Here is a 21,555-nt window from a genome sequence, read left to right as displayed (position 1 = left end):
AGATAAGAAACAAAATCTTTTAATTACCACAGTGTGTGATCTTTAGGTAACACATCAAATGCACTTAAGTGTTTGCACTAGTCCAGCTGTTCACAGGAAAAATAATTAACAACTAAATCAGTAAAGCTTACGTAAACCAACAAATAAAAGGAAATCAGTCTCACAACAAAAGTGTTAGCTTCACAGTTTGGAGCCATTCTTTCTTTAGACCAAATGATCACTAACTCCCCTTGCTTTCTTCCTCTCTTTTCCTGTAAGCTTTATTTAACAACTGGATTTCCTCCTGGTAGCCTTCCCTCTCTTGATGCTGCCTTTTACTGTTCTGCCTGTGCGCTTCAACGGTGTCTGGAATAGAGATGTTGATATCACCATCAGGATTACTTGTGGGTAAAAAGAGGGAGTATGAGGCTGTTTCTCCTAGATCACATGAAACAAATCTGTTTTCTTTCCGTGAGTAGCGTAGGGACGGAGATCTGACTTGTGTGGAGGATTGGCTGATGTTACTAATGATTGATACAGTGTCCAAGGCCTCTTCATTATCACAAATTTCAAGAACCTCCAAGTGTATTTTCACACTGGTATCCGCAAACGTGGAGGGAGAATCCTCTGAGTTTGGTTCATGGCCAACACTTTTGGATCGATAGACTTCTATTTTCTTAGAGGCTGGGGTTATTTTTTGCCCTTCTGCGCTTACCTCGTAGGTAGAAAGAGATAGAGTTTTTCCTGTAGGTGCATGGAGAGACACAGTCCCCTGGAATGCACACAAGGGAATGGCAAGGGCACCACCGGAACGCTGGGGACAGAAACAAAATTGTTATTATTGAAAACCAATTTCTGAGACTGAGACATTTAGAAATTCATGTTATTCATCAGAAAGGTAAAGTTTTTCTACTTCAGATCCGTTTCCCTAGAAACATTTTACAGATATGGGATTTAAATTCTGCCACCAAAGTGCCATAGCTCAGTTTCTCCCAGGTCAAACCAGACATCTAAATGAGGGTAGTCAGGAACCTTTCTTTGAAGATGAAGGCCGTATTTCCACAGTTGAAGGGAAAATTGTTGTACTGATGGGAAGCTATAATGGGTGTTTCCAAGGGCAGAATTTGGACATAAAATTGAGTGCATATTTACAATCTGATATTGCTTTTATATTTTTGTTACATATTTATATTAAAAAGTTTACATAGATTGAAAGAAATGTAGACTGGTGTTATCACCATGTACTTTTTTTTTTCCTGTTTAGTATGCCAGAGGGAATGATAATTTTGAAACTGCCTCAAATTAAGTTCAAAGGATGTTTGAAATGTTAGGTGTGAGCATACACAAGACAAATTAAATGTCATCAGAACTGTGCTACAGTGTGCTTTTCCACAGAGAAATCAGTCATTACAGTAAACCCAATAATAGAGAACTCCTCTACCTCTCTGCAAAAATTTGCCTGAAGTTTAAACCTTTTCTATTACACTTTATATATGTATACGTATGCGTATATATATATAAGAAAAAAATAAGATTGATTCTTATAAAAAGTTTATACTTCTTATTGCTAATTCATGCCTTCATACTTTCAACTGATCCTTTTTTTGATTACATGTTAGTCTCAGAAGATGGTAATATGCCAAACTTCTAGAGCAGTGATTTTCCGAACTGAGTCTCTAAGCCAGCATCATCAGCATCACCTGGTAACTTTTCAGAAATTCAGGTTTTTGAACCCCACCCCAGACCTGCTGAATTAGAAACTCTGGGTACAGGGTCCAGCAATGTGTATTTTAACAAGTCCTTAGGTGATTCTCTTGCATAGTCAAGTCTGAGGCCCATTGCTCTAACTAAAGAAATGTTGTCATCCAGAAAATAAGGTGGTGGAGGTTAACAGACACTTTTTATATATAGGCCTACCACCTTTAAAGCCTGGAGTTACTTATTGCATTGGCATAAATGTGTCTGTCCCCCTGGGGAATTGGCATGGGGGATAATGTTTTTTTGCCAATTTAGTGGAGTTGTCCTACTTTTAGCACTGAAATTTCTTCATTACAGGAAACCCATCAGTCCCAGGCAAACCAGTAGAATCCAGGGGAGGAAGTTTGGTTACCCCAACAGTCCCCAACCTTTTTGGCACCAGGGACTGGTTTCATGGAAGAGAATTTTTCCACGGATGGGGGTGGGGAGATGGTTTTGGAATGATTCAAGCACATTATATTTATCGTTCAGTCAAACCTTTCTGCTAATAATAATCTGTATTTGCAACCACTCCCCAGTGCTAGCATCACCGCTGCAGCTCTACCTCAGATCATCAGGCATTAGATTCTCATAAAGAGTGTGCAATTACAGTAGGGTTCACGTTCCTATGAGAATCTAATGCCGCTGCTGATCTGACAGGAGGCAGAGCTTATGTGGTGATGCCAGCGATGGGGAGCAGCTGTAAAGATGAAGCTTCACTGGCTTGCCTGCTGCTTGCCTCCTACTGTGCATTGGGTTTCTAACAGGCCACAGACTGGTACCAGTCCACAGCTTGGGGGTTGGGGACCGCAGGGTTACCCTATTTGCCATGGGTGTTTTCAATTGGGACCCAACAGCAGCTAGAGGAAGCCCAGGTTTCCACTATTGGAGAACAGTTTGGATTCTCTTTTATTTAGAGAAGTTTTAAAGAGAGAATGAACCATGAGTTTTGCTGGGTGTGACTTCCTGCCCCACTCCTTGAATTTAGGGACTATGAAAAATACAGTCCCAGATATCTGAGACATGTCACCAGTCTTTCCCAGTTAATTCCTGTGAAGAGGTCTTGAATTCTGTTTATCCATGAGGGGACCTAGGAATCTAACTTTAGGGCCTTGCACTCTCAGAAGGCTGGAAACTTTAAAAATTCACATAATAAAATTTAATCTTCATTGACTCCACATGTGTAATATTGGCTAAAGTAGGAGAAACAGAGGTTCATTACTGCACCAGAGCATTATTTTGGTAGTGGCAATATAAAATCAACAGACTGCCCAGGTTTCAAGGCACATATCCTGAGCATGCCCACATGAACCAAGTATGCCAGATTAGTGACCCTGGAGCTGGCTGGAATGAAAAAGTCAAGTGCATAAGGAACCCAAGTACCTGGATGAGGAGTGAGGACCAAATTAAGAAGCAAGGGGTGCCCTGTTTTGTTGCAGTACAAACTTAAAAGCCAAGGACCTGGCACCGCCTCTCTGTGTAGCCCAATCCGATCACACCTTGTTGCATTTTCCTATCTCCCTCATAATTACTCTCTGCCTATGAAACTTGCGGCCAGCCGGGTGTGGTGGCATGTGACCGTAATCACAGCTATTTGGGAGGCTCAGAAGGTAGGATTGCTTGAGCCCAGGAGCTCAAGGCTACAGTGAGCCATGATTGGTCCATTGTACCAGTCTGTGTGACAGAGTGATACCTGTCTCTCTAAGAAAAATAAAATAAAATAAAGAAACAAAAAACCCTGCCCTCAGATCACAGCTAGAGGAGACAGATTTGAGTGTTGTTTCCTGTCTCCATGCCTGTCAACCTTGCAGTAAAGCTTTTTTCCCCCCATCAAAATCTGGTGCCACAGTATTGTCTTCTATGTGCATTAGACAGCGAGTCCATTGTTCGGTGACAGCAAATTTTGGCAAAGGGGAAGGGGCCTTCACTTCTATTTTTATTCATCCATTCATTAAACATTTATTAAGTATCTATTACGTGCAAGATTCTGAGCTTGTCCTGGTTATTTGAGCTTGTCCTGGTTATACATAGATACTATCTCTTCATTCTAAGACCTCACAGATGATTGGGTGAGAAAGACATGTGAAAAAAACAAAATAAAATTTTTTTAGTTCTAAGTGTAATAATTGAGATAGGAACCAAGTTCTATAGGGTTTAAAGAATGACTATCTGTGGTAAGGAGATTTCATATAAGGGTGGCATTTGAAATTGATCTTAAGAATCAAGAAAAGATTTATAGTTTTAAAAGCCTTGCTTTCTGAGTGATAAATCATGAGTAAAGGGCCATCCTAAAAAGTTTCCATCCTGAGAAAATATTTTTGTTTTCAAAGACAGGAACTTCTGTTTCTTTTTAAAATCAAATTTGACTGCGACATTATTCAATCAGAAAATTTGACTGTCATTTAAGAAGATGAATTATAAATACAGCCTTCTTTACTCTGAGAGCTAGTTAATTTGAAAGCTGAACTACCTTACATTATACTTTCTACAAGAAAAAAATGTACAACTCTACCTTAGTGCTTAAAAAATGTGACTAAGTTTTGTCTTTGATATGGGGCATTGTATAAACAAACTGCTACAGAGTGTGCTAGTATAAAAGAGAAATATTAGATAATACCCAGCAGTGTCAGCATGTCTATCTTCAAAGAACCTTTACTAGAGCTTCAACAGTGTAATTATGTCATTATATGTACCAACTTGTATCACGGATAAGTAGTTAATATAAAAACAAATGTGATGAGGAATTTTTCTGCACCTCATTTTATACATCCACATAATGCAGATTTTGATAGTTCCCCCATGCTAACCTTACCTGCAAATGAACAAGCAGGCTTTACTGAGTTATCAAATGACAGCTCATTAAAATTGGCATTTGAGAATTGCATAGTGCCAGAGTTTGGCTAAGTGTGAAGTCCGATTTTTCTGAAATGGCACACAGTCTCGAGTTATTCAAATCATTTTATGAACCATTGTTATTCAAACAATCTCCATTTGAGAGTTATCAAAGTAAAAACACAGAGATGACAACAACAACAAAAAAAAACCCCACAAACAACCTGATTAAAAAATGGGCAAAGGACTTGAATAGACATTTCTCTAGAGAAGATATAAAAACAGGCAAAAAGCACATGAAAAAATGCTCATCATCACTAATCATTAGACAAATGAAAATCAAAACTATAATAAGATACTACCTCACACCCATTAGGATGGCTACTATCAAAACAGAAAACAGCAAATGCTGGCGAGGCTGTGGAGAAACTAGAACCTGTGTGCACTGTTGGAGGGATTGCGAAATGGTACAGCTACCATGTAAAACAGTATGGCAGTTCCTCAAAAAATTAAAAAATAGAATTACCAAATGATCCAGCAATTCCACTTCTGAGTATATACTCAAAAATAATTGAAAATAGTGTCTCTAAGGGATATTTGTGCACCCATATTAATAGCAGCATTATTACAATAGGTAAAATGTCAGAGCAATCCAAGTGTCCATCAATAGATGAATGGATGAGCAAAATGTGGTAGATGCATACAATGGAATATTATTTCAGCCTTAAGAAGGAAAGAAATTCTCACATATGTTACAACATGGAACCTTGAGGACATTATGCTAAGAGAAATAAACCAATCACCAAAACCAAATACTGTATGATTCCAGTTATATGAGGTACTTAGAGTAGTCAAAATATGAAGACAAAAAGTACAATGGTGGTTGCCAGGGGCTCAGGGGAGGAATGAATGGAGAGCTATTGTTTAATGGGTATAGAGTTTCAGTTTTGCAAGATGAAAAGAATTCTGGAGATAAATGGTGGTGATGGTGGTACAGCAATATGAATATACTTAATACCACTAACTGTACACTTGAAAATGGTTAATACAGCAAATTTTATGTGCATTTTACCACAATTAAAAAATTGGAGGGACAACATAGAGACAGATAGAAATAGCCATCTAAGCATACAACTTTATACTATTAATCCAAAATTGGTAAATTAGTTTCAGCAAAACGGTACTGTCACTTTAAGCTAATTTAATAATTTTAATTATGCTGGTTTTGAAAGTATTTAGTGTAAGAATTTGGTTTTGGTTTAGATTTGCATAAGACCTATAAGTGTGAGGAGTTTATACCAAATTTTATTTGTACATCTTTAAGCAAAATCATAACAATTTGATTTGACAGTGAGGTTTATAGAGGTTTTTTTTCCTTTAAAGGGGACTTGTATATTATTTAAGTTACAGAAACATTTCTCTGGGTAAGAGAAAATGGCAGCTTAAACTAAAGAAGTAGTAATAGGGTTAGAGACACAAGGAGGAAGCTGACAGACTGAGTAAAATCAACAGAATTTTCTACCTTTTTTAGGAGTTTGGAGGGAGGACTAAAAGAGAGAGAGATTAGAAGCTAGGAGAACAAACTAATTGAACGACTATTATGTGCTAAGGAGTGGCTTAGCTGGTAGGCCTGTAGCAATGGAATGAAGAAGCTGGCATAGCTTAAGAGCCCATAGAATATAAAAATTTTCATGCTCATAAACAATCGCATGTCCATGTGATAGATGCTGCAATAGACTCAGGCTGGGATATTATGAGAATATGGAATAAGGGTGCCCAACTTAGGCTGAGTGAGGGAAAAGTAGACCAAAGAATCCTTCCAGAGCAGGGTTCAAATTTTACAGGTGATATTAACGCTATTGTCTAGCATTGTTCTAGAGGTCTTAGCTGGGCAAAAATCAGGAAAAAAATTGAGAAATATAAATAATGAGTAGAAAGAAATAAAATTATCATAATTTATAGATGAAAATATTGTCTGCTTAGAAAATTCTGGAAAAGCAAATCTAGAAAAGAACTAAATAGGGAGTTCAGGAAGGTGGCTGAATTCTAGGTAAAAACTTTAAGAAATCAATAACTGTTGCCAACCAAAACATAATTTTAAAAAGGTCTCATTCAAAATAGCAACAAAACTATAACAATGTATGAGACTTCATGAGGAAAATATGGCAATACTAAAGGAAGTCCTCAATAAATAGGAGACAAAAGAAATAATGTTTCTGCATAGGAAGACTCTATATTGTGTATATAGCGATTTTCTTTTAATTCAATGATTTAATTCAATTTTAATAAGCCCAGTGGAATTTTATCTTGGAACTTGAAAAGTTTCTTTTAAGATTTATTTGCAGAGATAAATGCTTGTAGAATAAAATTTGGAAACAGACATTGAAGTTGATTTCCAAATATAATATTGAAGCTACAGCAATTAATACAGGGTGTTCACAGCAAGATTTGATAAACCTGTCAAAGAAAATAGAGTCAAGAAACCAGATACAGTATATCAAGAAGATGGCATTTCAAAATAAGCAGAGTAATTATATTTTAGCAACAAAAACCAAAAATAAGTGGGATAAGTATTCAAATAAACTTTTAACATATTATTGGCTTTTCCTTAATTAAATTAGATACCTTTATCATGTTACGTGCAAAAAAATTTTTGATTCTTAATAATTCTTATAAAGTCCTTGATGAATAAGACTTTTCCAAATCTGGATGAAAACTGGAAACCACAAAGTAAAAGATGGCCAGATTTGATTATAAAAAAGCTTAAAATGTCTTTATAGAAATATGTTATAAACAAAAGTGTAAGACAAAAGGTAGCCTGGAAGAATGTATTTGTATTAAAATAAAATATAGTAATCATAATATAGAGAACTCTTCTAAATCAATGAGATAATCTAACAGAAAAGTAGAAAAGGAAAATGCACAAAGCAATTGGAGAAATAAAAATAGAGAGTAAACACATAAAAGATGTGCAATTTTACCAATAATTTTTAAAAAGTAAGTAAAAAATGGACCATTGTTGTTTCTTATATTGCCCTCCATAAAAAAATGGTTGTATACATACATAATGAGTGCAATGCGCACTGTCTGGGGAATGGACACGCTTGAAGCTCTGACTCGGGGCGGGGGGGCAAGGGCAATATACGTAATCTAAACTTTTGTACCCCCACAATATGCTGAAATAAGAATAGAAAAAAAAAAAGAAAATTTGAATTAAAAAAAAATAAACAACAAAAACTCCAGAAGTAAAAAGATTGATACCATCCTTAGAATAAATTTTGATATTTGACTATGTAATAAAAACTATATATACTTGCCAGTGCTCTTATTTCTGTGAGTCAATTCCACCAAATATTGATTTCAGAAAACAGTAATGTTTATTTCAGCACTGTTGTGAGCCCTCAAATTAGAAACACTGTAAATGTCCACATACAGAAAATAGTTGAATATATTGTGATATAGTTATGTCCTGGATTCTTGAACAGATGAGGTAAAGCTATGACTACTGCCTGTACAAAATAATTTCCATATATTTTAGGTTCTAAAAGAAAATTGCAAAACAATATCTATGGTGTGATTTAGTTTTCTTGTAGAAAAACACCCACCAGAAATCAACCCAGAAAATTATACATGTATAGGAATAAAAACATACACAGACACATAAACACACATATATACTATAGGCATAGAAAAAAGGTTTGAAAGGCTACACACTAAACAATTGTTTTCTCTTTGACTGAATAGTGGCAGGGTATTTCACGTTTAATATTTTATATTTCTAAATTATTATTATTATTATTTTGCTCATGGAAGTTTAATAGGTAGAAGGAACAGATTGCAAAATATTACTAGAAAGGCACCCAGAATGTGGAGGGCAGGTACTGAGTGTGTGTTGCCTATGATGGTAGTCAGCCTCAGGGTTTGGCATTTAGAGTTTGTGCTGCATTTGGGTTTCTTCTGTTTTTAGGTTAGCAGAGAGAGAGGAGACAAGCTGGGTGGAGAGTGTTGTCTCAAAATTTTGCCCTAGTCCTTTGGTTGATTAGAATAAGAGTCCCAATTGGGATATAGCTAATATCTGATTCATATTTAAAAACAGTAGAGAATGGCACTGATGGCAGGAAAAATAAAAAATTCAAATTATCTAAAAGGAAAAGCTATTAAAAAAATTCTATGGTCCTAGTCAGACAAAAATTTATAGTACTCTCAAAGTGGCCAGTGTCTGTAATATGTCAAACTACCCTCACTAATTTTATAGAAAAAACTGTTATAAACATTTGAGTCCAACAAACTGGCAATGTAAACTTTAAGTTCAAATAAAGAGTATCATCTCAGGAAACAATAACAACAAAAAAGGAAATATTATACAACTTGAATCACAAATGATGATGTAGCCTGCAGATCTGCAAATCATTCAGAAAGTTCAAGAACAATTTCAAAAAGAGACTAAAAGGCAATAAAACCTTAAGAGTAAAATGAACATTGATTATAAGAAATAGAAGCTAATACAAAAGGCTGTTAATACTGTTTTAATTGTTATTCACATTTGTAACAAGTTGAATAGAATCTCCTCCCCACCAAATTCATGTCCACTGTAAACTGTGAATATGACCTTTTTTAAAAATAGGGTTTTTGCAGGTGTAATCAAATTTAATGAGGTCATACTGGATTAGGATGGGTCCTAATCCGATAACTGATGTCCTTGTAGGAGGAGGGAAATTTGGACACAGATACATGTAGAGGGAAGATGATCATGAGAAGAGGCAGACAATTGGAGTTATGTTGTCACAAGCCAAGGAACACCAAGGACTTCTGGGAGCCACAGAAGCTAGGGAGAGGCAAGAAAGAATCCTTCCCTGGAGCCTTCAGAGAGAGTATGGCCCTCCTGACTCTTTAATTTCAGACTTTTGACCTACAGAAATGTGAGACAAATTTTTATTGTTTTAAGCCATCTAAATTTGTGGTAATTTGTTATAGCAGCCTTAGGGAACTAATAAAATGTCTTACGCAAACAAGTACAAAAACACATTTGAAAATAAACTTAAGTTTCAAAGTCCGACAACTGCCCATTATTTTTCTGGACATTGGGGCTGTGTGGTCATTTCTGTCAAATCCACATGGAATGTAATTTCTTCAAAGGAAAGGAGCATTTATTTGTTAATCTTTATTTTCTCTACCATTTGTAACAGTGCCTGGCACATGGGAGGCCCTCAAAAATAATTGTTAAATGTATAAATAAAAGTGTGCATAAAGGGATGAATCTGCAAAATGTTGACTTTATATGCTTTTTAGATTCCATATTTTAACTTTTTAAAGCACAAAAATAGGATCATCTTTAAAAATATTGCTGTTTAAAATTTATATTTAAATAGTCTTATATAATAATACAGCTACAAGTGCATCAGAAGGTCATATTAGAGCATATTCCTTTTATAAAAATAAAATATTATAGGACTGAATTGTATGTGAAAGTTTACTGCATGACAAAGAATGATAGATTCAGAGAACATAAACTGATTCATTTCATAGTCTCTTCTTTCTTTTCATTTAAAAGTCTATGAATTAGCATATGCTGTCAGGAATAATGATAATCCATTATTGCTGTATTCCTGAGTGTAGGCGGTCAGGAGCTTTTTTATTTGGTAATAAAAAGCAGTCTCTAAGCTTCACAAATGCTCCAGGAAGAGAGAGCATGCCATATAAACACATTAGCACAAATAATCTGCTGTGATAATTGATTCAGATTTACTGACCTTGGGTATATTGAATATTTTTATTTCTTCACTATAACCTTCTAGGTGAATTCAGGGTGAAATTATAATATGAAAGGAGCTGCTCCGAATTTCTCTCCTAACAAGGTGAAGTATTCTGTTGATTATGTGAATCATTCAACTTAAGAAAGATATATTATAGCAGGTAGGATCATAGCCCTTACCAGACACCATGGAGTTGCAATTTCTCATTTTATAAAGGGAGAACTGACAGCCACAGAGGGGAACCTTGCCCAGGGTCACATAAGCAATAGTAGTAGGACTGGCACCAGGACTCTGTGAAAGATGGAGTGTGGTGGCAGGGGGAACAATGAGGAGGTTTTTAAAATCATATGAGCAAAGAAAAAGATCTGAACTTTAATACTGGTAGTAAAAATGGCAAATGGGACTTGGTTTTTTTTTTAACTCTGGTTAAGTGCTCTTTCTACTCTATCATGCTGTTACTTTAAAAGAAATCTGCTTTAGCCAGAAGTTAGTCATGTGTTTTCTGCCCTGGAAGCTAGAATTCTTTCACTACCTCATGAATAATCCAAGTGACTGAACATTTTAATCTCAAACTCATACGGATGATCTTTAGGTGATTTAGGTGACTTTTAGGCCTCTAAAAGTACAGACCTTGAGGAATTTAAGTTGAGCAAGACCATTTAAGCTGGTTTTGGGGGAGAAGGGGTAAGTAAGGACATTTTTTTTTTTTTTTTTTTTTTTGAGACAGAGTCTCACTTTGTTGCCCAGGCTAGAGTGAGTGCCGTGGCGTCAGCCTAGCTCACAGCAACCTCAAACTCCTGGGCTCAAGCAATCCTCCTGCCTCAGCCTCCCGAGTAGCTGGGACTACAGGCATGCGCCACTATGCCCGGCTAATTTTTCTATATATATATTTTTAGTTGTCTATATAATTTTTTTCTATTTTTAGTAGAGACGGGGTCTCGCTCTTGCTCAGGCTGGTCTCGAACTCCTGACCTTGAGCGATCCGCCCGCCTCGGCCTCCCAGAGTGCTAGGATTACAGGCGTGAGCCACCGCGCCCGGCCTGGACATTAAGAGAAAAAAATAGCAGGAAGAGCAGCAACTTTGTGAGAAAAACAAAAGTAGATTTTTAATAATCTACTTTCTGGAATTTACTTTTTATTCAATATACAAGACTATGTGGTTACTGTATTTTCATATATTCAACTCACAGAATATTCCTGTGTCATTCTGTCTTCTTCATTTAAATGTTTAGGAAACCAAAATAAGAGATGATACATGAATTGCTCAAGGAAAGAGATGATAGCGGTGAGAAAATAAAGGCCCTTATCAAGGGTCTACTATGTGGCATGGAAAGTGCTGGGAATTTAACATATTTCACATTTAATCCTCAAAGGCCTTAGAGCTACAAATTAAGCTTTTTCTTTTTAATGATGAAAAGTCTAACAACTGAGTAACACCTTTAGGATTTATATTCATCGTAACTAATATTTACCGATCCTGTTGAACAGGAACCATGTATCAGACTTCTTGCTAAGCCCTTTTATGCACTTTTTTATTGAATATTCATATCAACTTTATAAAATAGAGACCCTAATTATCCCAAATTTACAGATGATATAATTGAGACATAAGGAAGTAACGCAAGTCATTAAATGTCAGAGTCAAATCCAAATATAGTGTTATCTGTCTCAAACTCTCTGCACTTAACCATTCTGCTACTTCAAGGCATAGTGTTACATAAAATCAGAATAATACCTCACTCTCCTAATTCAACTAGAACTCTGCAATGTTCTGTGGAAACAAGGAGACAGAAGGGATTTATTCACATTAGGGAGTGAAGATAGTATTTAGAGAAGACATTTAAGAAAATGTTTTCTAAATAGAATCCTAAAAGATAATTGCAGTAGGCACAATAGTGGGGAAAATGTATTCCAGGATGAGGGAACAAGAAGAGCAAAGACAAATGGAATTTTGGGGAAATGAGGCCAGAAACAGAGATTAGGCTCAGGGCTGAGAGCCCTGAGCAACACAAGTTTTATTGTGTCCCATAGGCAAGGGGAACCACCCCAATTTTTGTTTCTACATTTATAGAAGGGAATGAAATGATGATATATGGAGTGTCTACTATGTGCAGACATTACACTTGGCACTTTCCACGTGAAACATAATTTAATATAATCATGAGGGTGGTGAACTTATTTACATTTTGTATGTAAATAAATTGAGATATGATGAGATTAAGTAATTTTCCCAGGTTACCTAGAAAGATAAAGTTTGAACCATGATCTAGACTCAGCTTAGATTCCAAATCCTTCCCACTATGTCACTGAAGACCTAAGAAGATAACTGTGGACCCTGTGAAAGACAGAGTGTGGTGGCAGGGAGAACAATTAGGAGGTTTTAAAATCATATGAGCAAAGAAAAAAAAGATCTGAACTTCAATACTGGTAGGAAAAATGGCAAATGGGATGGATGGACTATAGAAGTGCTGCCTAGGCAAAACTCTCGAGACTGTGGAGGGTAGTGGTGAAATACTGCCGTGAAGTCACTACACTTGGCTGTGGACCTGGTTGAGTTGCTGTCTCTATAATGCTTACCTTTCTAAACCTCAGCTGTCTTATTTGCAAAATATGAAGATTAAATGAGTTAATGCATGAAAAATGATTATTGGAGTGCCTCACACATAATAAGTGCTCCATAAATATTAACTATTATCAGAAGGTAAGGGAGAGGAATCCAAGATGTTTTTGCAGTTTCTAGTTCTCGTGTCTGGTACCAGTAGTTGAGATAAAGAGCTTAGAAAGAGGTAGAAAATGAAATGCTATTTCCACAATCTTTATCTCCTAACTAGGCAGCTCATTCCTTTTATTTTATTCTTATGGTCTAAATAGATCAATTAAAAGCCAGACATGGGCAGAGTGGATTAAAAATACAACTCAACCATATATTGTCTACAAGAAACTTACTTTCAAATGATACGGGCAAGTTGAAAGTACAAGGATAGGAAAAGATATATCATGCAAACATAAATCAAAGAAAAACAAGAGTGGCCATGTTAATAATCAGACAAAATAGACTTCAGAGCAAATAAAATTACCAGAGACAGGGCAAATTATTACATAATAATAAAAGAATCAATCCACTCAAATGACATAGCAATCCTAAATGTGTACAGAGCAAGCAACAGAACTGTTAAATATAGAAAGCAAAACTAATAGAACTAAAAGGAGAAATAGTCAAATTCACAAGTACAGTTGGAGACTTTGACACCTCTCTCTAAACAATTAACAGGACAACTAGAAAGAAAATCAGCAAGAGTGTGAAAGAACACTATCAATCAATAGGATCTAATCAGCATTTGTATAAAATTTTATAGAAAGAAAACTTTTATTTATAGAAAACTCCATCCGACAACAGCAGAATACACATTATTTTCAAGGGCCCATGAAATATATACTGACATATACCATATCTGGGCCATAAAACAAACCCCAATAAATTTAAAAGAAATAAAATTATACAGAGTAAGTTTTCTAGTTATAATGGAGTCAAGGTAGAAATAAATAGCAGAATGATAACAAGAAAATCTCCAAGCTCTTGAAAACTAAACACAACACTTCTAAATAATCCATGAGTCAAAGAGGAAGTCTTGAGGGAAATAAAAAAATATGTTAAACTGAATGGAAATGAAAATACAATAAATAAATATTTGCGCTAAAACAATTCTGAGAGTTAAGTTTAAAGCATTAAATGCATACATTAGGAAAGAGAAATAGTCTCAAACCAGTAATTTAAGCTCCCACCATGATGATCTAGAAAAAGAATAGCAAAATAAACTGACTGCAAACATAAAGAAAGACACACATAAAAGCAGAAATCAATGAAATTGGAAACAAAAAAACAATAAAGAAAAATCAATTAAAGAGAGTTGGGTTTTTGAACAGGTCAATAAAATTGACAATCCTCTACCAACACTAACAAAGAAGAAAAGAGAAGACACAAATTACCAATATTAGGAATGAAGCAGAGATCTCGGCAGACTCTACAAACATTGCAAGGACAGTAAGAGAATACTACAAACAACTTTACAATTTAAATTTGACAACTTAAATAAAATGGACCAATTCCTTGAAAAACACAAACTACTACAATACACCCAATGTGAAATAGATAATTTGAAAGCCCTATAACTATTAAGGTAATTGAACACATAATGTAAAACTTCCCAAAAAGAAATCTCTCCAGGCCCACAGTTTCACTGAAGAAATCTATCAAACATTTAAGTAAGAATTAATACAAATTCGACACTATCTCTTACAGAAAATAGAAGAGGAGGGAACACTTCCTGATTCATTTTATAAACCCATTATAGTTTTACCCTGATACTAAAACTCCCAACGGACACCCTGAGGAAGAAGAAATTCTGCCTAAAGACCTCAGCATCAACTTCCAACCAACAATTTCCAGCCCGTAGGCCTGCTCCACATATTTTAAACTTGCCAGTCCTCACAAGAGCATGAGCCAATTCCTTTAAATAAATCTTTTTATATACATACATTAAAAAAATTCTACAGAAACTACAAAAAATAAAACTATGATATCATTTATGAATATACATGCAAGCATCCTTAAGAAATATTAACAAATAGAATTCAGCAATCTATAAAAAGAATTATATACCATGATCAAGTGAGATTTATTCCAGAAATTCAAGGCTGAGTCAGTATTCAAAAATCAATTCATGTAATCCACCATAATAGGCAAAAGAAGAAAATATGATAATATAAATTGATGCAGAAAAAGTATCTGACAAAATCCAACATCCGCTCATAATTTAAAAAAAAAAAAACCCAGAAAGTGAAAATAGAGGAAAACTTCCTTATCTTGATAAAGAGCATCTATAAAGACCCTACAGCTAACATTGTTTTTAATGGTTAAAGACTTCTTTCCCCCTAAGATCAGGAACAAGACAAGAATGTCAGTTATCACCATTTTTATTCAACAATAAAAATTCTTGACTTATTTTACTGGCTAGAACTTCCAGTAATAAGGCAAGAAAAGGAAGGAAAAGTTGCAATAAGTCAAGAAAAGGAAGCAAAAGTTTTACAGACCAGAAAGGAAGAAATAAAATAGTTGCAACTTGCAGATGACATGATTGATTCATGTAGAAAATCCCAAGGAATTAATAATTGAGCTAAGAAAGGCTTCAGGATACAAGATAAATATACAAATGCATTTGTACTTCTGTATACTAGCAATGCACACATGGGCATCAAAATTGAAAATACAGTACCATTTACAATTGCTCAAAAATGCTAACTATTTAAGTGAAAATCTTACAAAGCATGTATAGGACTTATGTAGTGGAAACTACATCACAGTCTTTAAAATCTGGACAATCTAAATAAATGAAGAGACATACTGTGTCCATGGACTGGAAGACTTGACATAGTAAAGATGTTAATTCTCAACAAATTAATATATAAGCTTAATGTAATTCCTTTAAAATCCTAGCAAGATTTTTTTGCAGGTATAGGTAAGATTCTTCTTAAATACAAATGGAAAAAGGTACATGAATTAGAATAGCTAAAGTTATTTTGAGGAAATTAATATAGTTGTCCATTGGTACCTGTGGGCAATTGGTTCCAGGACCTCTCATGGATAAAAAAATACACAGATGTTTAAGTCCCTTATATAAAGTGGCATAGTATTTGCATATAACCTACACACATCCTCTCATACACTTTAAATCATCTCTGGATTACTTATAATACCTAATATAATGTAAATGCTATAAAATAGTTGTTATATTGTTTAGGGAATAATGACAAGAAAAAAGTCTGTACATGTTCAGTACAGATGCAATTTTTAAAAATAATTTTGATCTGAAGTTGGTTGAATCTATAGATCTGGAACCGACAGATGCAAAGGGCTGACTGTATAATGGGAGGAATCAATCTACCTAATTTCAGTATAGCTACAATAATCAAGACTGTCTTTTTGATAGAAAGATAGACACACAGAACAGTGGAACAGAATAGAGAACCCAAAGGTAGGCTCACACAAATATGCCCAACGAAGTTTTTACGAAGGTGCAAAAACAATTCAATGGAGGAAAATTAGCCTTTTCAACTAACAGAGCTAGAAGAATTGGACATTTATATGCAAAAAAATTAACCTATAACTGTCTCACTCTTTATTCAAAAATTAATTCAAAATGAATTATAGACTTAAATGTATACTGTAAAACTATAAAACTTTTATTAAAAACATACAGAAAAATCTTTGAGATCTAAGGCTAGGAAAGAGTTATTAGACTTGACACCAAAAGTATGATACATAAAAGGAAATTTGATAAATTAGATGTCACTAAATTAAATATTTTTGTTCTGTGCAAATGCATATTTTGATTCAGTAGGCCTATGGTGAGACTTGAGATTCTGCACTTACTAAAAGCTCTCAGGTGATGCTGAGGCTGCTGGTCCAGAGGCCAGACTTTGAGTAGCAAGAGACATGTAACCTGTTTGGCTCTTTACAGTTCTAAAATTACATGATTTCATGGATAAATAGATTTCATTATTTTATAGTGTTAGCAATTTGGAGAAGTAGAGGAGGGAATTTAATTTCATTTGAAGGAATAGTAGAAAGCCCCCATTCCCCTGCCAAGCCAACATTCTAGCTGACTAGATTGAAAAACAGTCTTATCTTTTCAAATATCTTTAATTATACAATAATGTGATGCTTTATTCAAATAACAGTTATATTGCAAACGATGAACCATTCTGATGAAAGATAATCAGATTTCAGCATGAAACCTCACTTTACATTGATCTATGGCCAAAATAGAAGCTTCTGCAATGAATATATCATTGCACTTAAATTACATATTTCTCATTATGGAAACTGGCATTCTATGTTTTCTTTTCTTTCTCTTTCTTTCTTTCTTTTTTTTTTTTTTTGAGACAGACCCAGGCTAAGAGTGCCATGGTGTCCACCTATCTCACAGCAACCTCAAACTCCTGGGCTCAAGTGACTACAGGCACGCATCACTATGCCTGGCTAATTTTTTACTATTTTTAATAGAGACAGGAACTCGCTCTTGTTCAGGCCAGTCTCAAACTCCTGACCTCAAGTGATCCTCCATCTTGGCCTCCCAGAGTGTTAGGATTACAGGCGTGAGCCACCAAGCCCAGCCCCATATTTTTGATTCATACTTTTTAGCTCTGAGTTGATGAGCACAACCATCACAAGCTGTAAGAAATCCTGGGGGAATTTTGAATTTTAAGTCCATTGTTGCTCTTGGGATTATTAGACAGGTTTTTCCATTCTATGTTCTAATAGAAACTAAATCTCTTGTCTTATCTCTAAAATGACATTTTTTCAAAGTCACTGCAAAGATCTAAAAAAGAAAAAAAGCTAAAAATGACATTTCAACTCAGATATGATGTATATCCAAGTTTATTTCCATGTATTATCAATTCTCTCTATTTTTCTAACAAAATAAAAGAATAAGCTAACTTGAAAGAAAGCATATACTTACAATATTTAGACAAGAAATAAAATTTCAATGCGAATAAATGAATCCTAAGAAATGAAATCATTTTTCATATCTTAATGATAAGCACTCATTCAATTGGGTGTTTCATCAGTTAGGACTATCCTATGAAAAGTGGTTGCAAGAAAATTTCTTCTCGTGCCACATTAACCAGAATTAGGTCAGTAATGAAGATATATTTTCATTGGTGAAACAGTTTAAAGGATAAACACAATGTTTACATAAGATTGCTGCACTCCAGAAAAGGTGTTAAATTTCATGTTGATGGTGTTCATGAGAGTACAGAAGACAAGAATATTTTTATCAAATGCATATAGTAGTAAAAAGAGTATCAAACAGAAAAACAAATCTATAGAGACAGATAGTAGATTAGGGATATCCTGTGGTAGGAGGTGGTGACAGGAATTAAGAGTAAATGGGCACACAGGATCTTACTCTTGTGATGACAATATTCTAAAACTGATTTATGGTGATAGTTGCACAACTTAGTAAACTTACTAGAAATCATTGAATTGTGTACTTGAAATGGATGAATTACAACAGCAGCTCCCAACCTTTTTGGCACCAGGGACCAGTTTCATGGAAGACAATTTTTCCACAGACATGGGATGGGGGAAATGGCAGGGTGGAGGCGGAGCTCAGGTGGCTCAGTTCCTAACAGGCCACAGCCCGGGGATTGGGGACTGCAGAATTACAGGATATGTAAAATATTCCTCAATAAAGTTTTCTTTATTAAAGAGCATTTCACTGACATTCAGGAGACCCTGTTCTGCCACTAAATAGTTGTATGGCCCTGGACAAGTAATGTACTCGCTATAGATTTTTGCTTCATTATCTATAAGGAAGAGACTGGGCTAGGTGAACCCCAAAGTATTTTTTATCTTTCCTCATTCCAACATTCTGTGACTATTTTGACAAAGTTAGCCTCAAAGAAAGCACTTCTGGTCCTTGACAAATATCTAAGTAGGAAGGCTCTTCTGAAAGAAATTAAAATCACAAAATTTCCTATAAAAACTTGCCAAAATAAATTATAGATCCAAGACCCTTTAAAGAACATTTATCAATAAAGCTTTGTATGTCTACAGCCATACTACCCTGAACATGCATGATCTCATCAATAAAGCATTGTCGCTGATGGATATTTTTATGCACTCAAAATATATGACATCTAAGGCACTATGCATGTTACAATGAAAGTTTTTGTGGTAAGAAGATATAGTAAGAAAAGGAAGCAGATTATAAACCGATATTTATGTGTTTCATAGATCTTCACAAACTGGAAAGAAACCTGTGAGAAAGGTCTCATGATGCTTCTATTAATACAATTCAAATTTGAACTCTCCATCAATAGGAAACATTTATTGAGCACTGAATATAGGTAAGAAACCATATGAAATCTTCAATACATGGGTGTATATGAGTATGTGTATATGTGTATTATATATTTGTGTGTGTAATGTGTGTATGTAGGATTTATAGTTAACTTTTTTCTGATGGTAAAAATAATACATTACTGCTTAATTTTTGGAATTGGAATAATATCTAAAAATTATGCACCAAGTAGTCCTTAGGTTATAGCAAAGTAAGGATGACTTCCATGTGATTATAACGTTAACAATTTTAATCCCTGTGAAAAAAAGAGAATCGTTCAACTTTATAAAGCCTATGTGGACAATATGCATTACCTAAATAAATGAAAATTTTCCTCATATTTTGCAAAATAGGAAGGAATTATCTAGAAAATTCTCTGACATTTATCTAGAAAACAATTTGGTAAGTCTAATAGTCATTTATGACTTTAAAAAAGACAGTATGTGGTAAATTCAGAGACAGGTAGAAGAAGAGGTGCCTGGCAGGTGCAGGCTTGGTTCTCTCTGTATATGTGAATAGAGATCTAAGGTATTTTCTGGTTAGTATAATTTTAGGTTATTTGGCCCTCTCTTCGTGGTACTTTTCTATGTTGCTTGTATTTTAGAAATAATAAGCATATGCTATTTTTATAAAAACAATAAACTATTCTTAAGACAAAACTGAATGCAACTAATTTCTCTTTTGAAAAAAATACAAAGTAAAATTTCAGGTCTTAAATATGAAAAGACTGCTCTGTTTTTTCTTTCACTCAAAATTTTTTTTTCTTCCTACTACTTACATAGCAATAGAACATAATATGTGGAAATCATTTTCTAAAATTGATTTAGAAGACAAGGTCTCCAAAATTTTCCCATCCTACGCAGCAAATACTAAAGCAATTATTTTAAAATACATTATTACAAAGATTCTTTTGAAAAAGTTAACTAAAAATCCCAGTGATATTATTGGATCTCAAATAAGGAAAATGCTAATGACAAAGTTATACGTAGAGTATCACCCATATACACACTCTTCAGAAATCAGCCACTTGCCTTCAGAGGAAATGAGTCCTGCAAAAGTGAAAATGGCATATTCAACTAGTTTTCTTATTCCTGGGGAAAGAATAGCATGCACATTGTAACAGGAATTTTATCAGGAGTAGATGAGAGTACTTGTCCTAATAAAATCTGTTTCATTGTAATATGCTTGATAGTACTTTTTTAATTGATGAAATTATGGAGATATTTACATTTAAATTTTTCTGGGTTTTGGTTTTAATTCATATTAGTTATTTGTGTAGTGGATATAACATTCATGAACAAATGCATATTTTAATTCCACAGGGTAAAATTTGGTGATGCTCCAAAGGTTTTTAAAAAAATTTGGGCCTAATATTAACAAGAGAAAAATAGTAGGCCCTTAATAAATGTTTGTTCAAAAAAGTGGATGAAAGGAAAATGAAAAAAGTAACTGTAATCTTTATGACTAATAACAAGAATTTTTTAAAAAGCTCAGAAAAATATGCTTCAGAAAATACCTTCTGAGTGCTTGCAGTTCTTTGCCTATTTAAAAAAATTTATGAGCTGTTTGAGATCTCAATCATACATCTAAAGTGGCCCACATGAGTCTTAATATTCCCCAAGAATCCTCAAATGGCAGGTAGTTGAGGATGAGGGCTTTAGTCCCTCACAATACCCAGGAATAAAGGGATGTTCCAGACTCTCAAGCCAGGCTTGGTTAAAACACACAAAAATGAATATTACAGTATTTTTCTCTTTTCTTGGACTATCACAATATTTTTAATAGCAAAGGAAAGCAACACTGACATGTCAAATTTATTTGGATTCGTATGAAGGCCCAAGGGACATATTTTAGAAGAAATCATTCTTGGCAAGTCTTAGGAAGCAAGGGGAGATTTAAAAGCAGTTGACTGTTGGCCTGCCTTGGGCTTTCCTCATACCATCTTTGGAGAGGCAGAACTTTTGTCCTGAGAGAAGCACTTGGAATGGACTCAGCAAATATACCAGCATTTCCAACAACCTACTCATCCTTTCTAACAGACTGATTTTGCAGAGATACTTAGTCTTATTTTCTCTGGCTGGCCTTCCAAGCTATATGATGTGGCACAGTTTGAGCAAAAATAAATATTTACAACTAGCTGTATAGCAGCTCCTTTTCTTTTTCTAGTAGAGGCACACTGTGTTTTTTGTTGTTGTTCTTATTTTGTTTTGTTTTGTTTTTTTATTTCAGCTTACTATGGTTGTACAGAAGTTCAGGTTATGTATATTGCCCATGCCCCCCCATCCCCCTGAGTCAGAGCTTCAAGCGTGCCCATTCCCCAGACAGTGCACATCACACTCATTATGTAG

The 21,555-nt window shown here is 34.7% G+C and overlaps 1 protein-coding gene across 1 annotated transcript in view; it reads right to left on the bottom strand.

Moving 5' to 3' along the window:
• Positions 1–220: 220 nt before the first annotated feature.
• Positions 221–21,555, bottom strand: part of GPR149 (G protein-coupled receptor 149) — a 59,255-nt gene continuing 37,920 nt past the window's right edge. The window contains exon 4 of the mRNA XM_069473065.1: positions 221–793. Coding sequence (XP_069329166.1) covers positions 221–793 — 573 coding nt within the window. The remainder of the gene's footprint in view (positions 794–21,555) is intronic.

Source organism: Eulemur rufifrons, chromosome 7, assembly GCF_041146395.1.
Source record: "Eulemur rufifrons isolate Redbay chromosome 7, OSU_ERuf_1, whole genome shotgun sequence".
Taxonomy (NCBI): domain Eukaryota; kingdom Metazoa; phylum Chordata; class Mammalia; order Primates; family Lemuridae; genus Eulemur; species Eulemur rufifrons.
The sequence above is the reverse complement of the archived record's forward strand: the minus strand, read 5'-3'. Positions and strand labels throughout refer to the sequence as shown.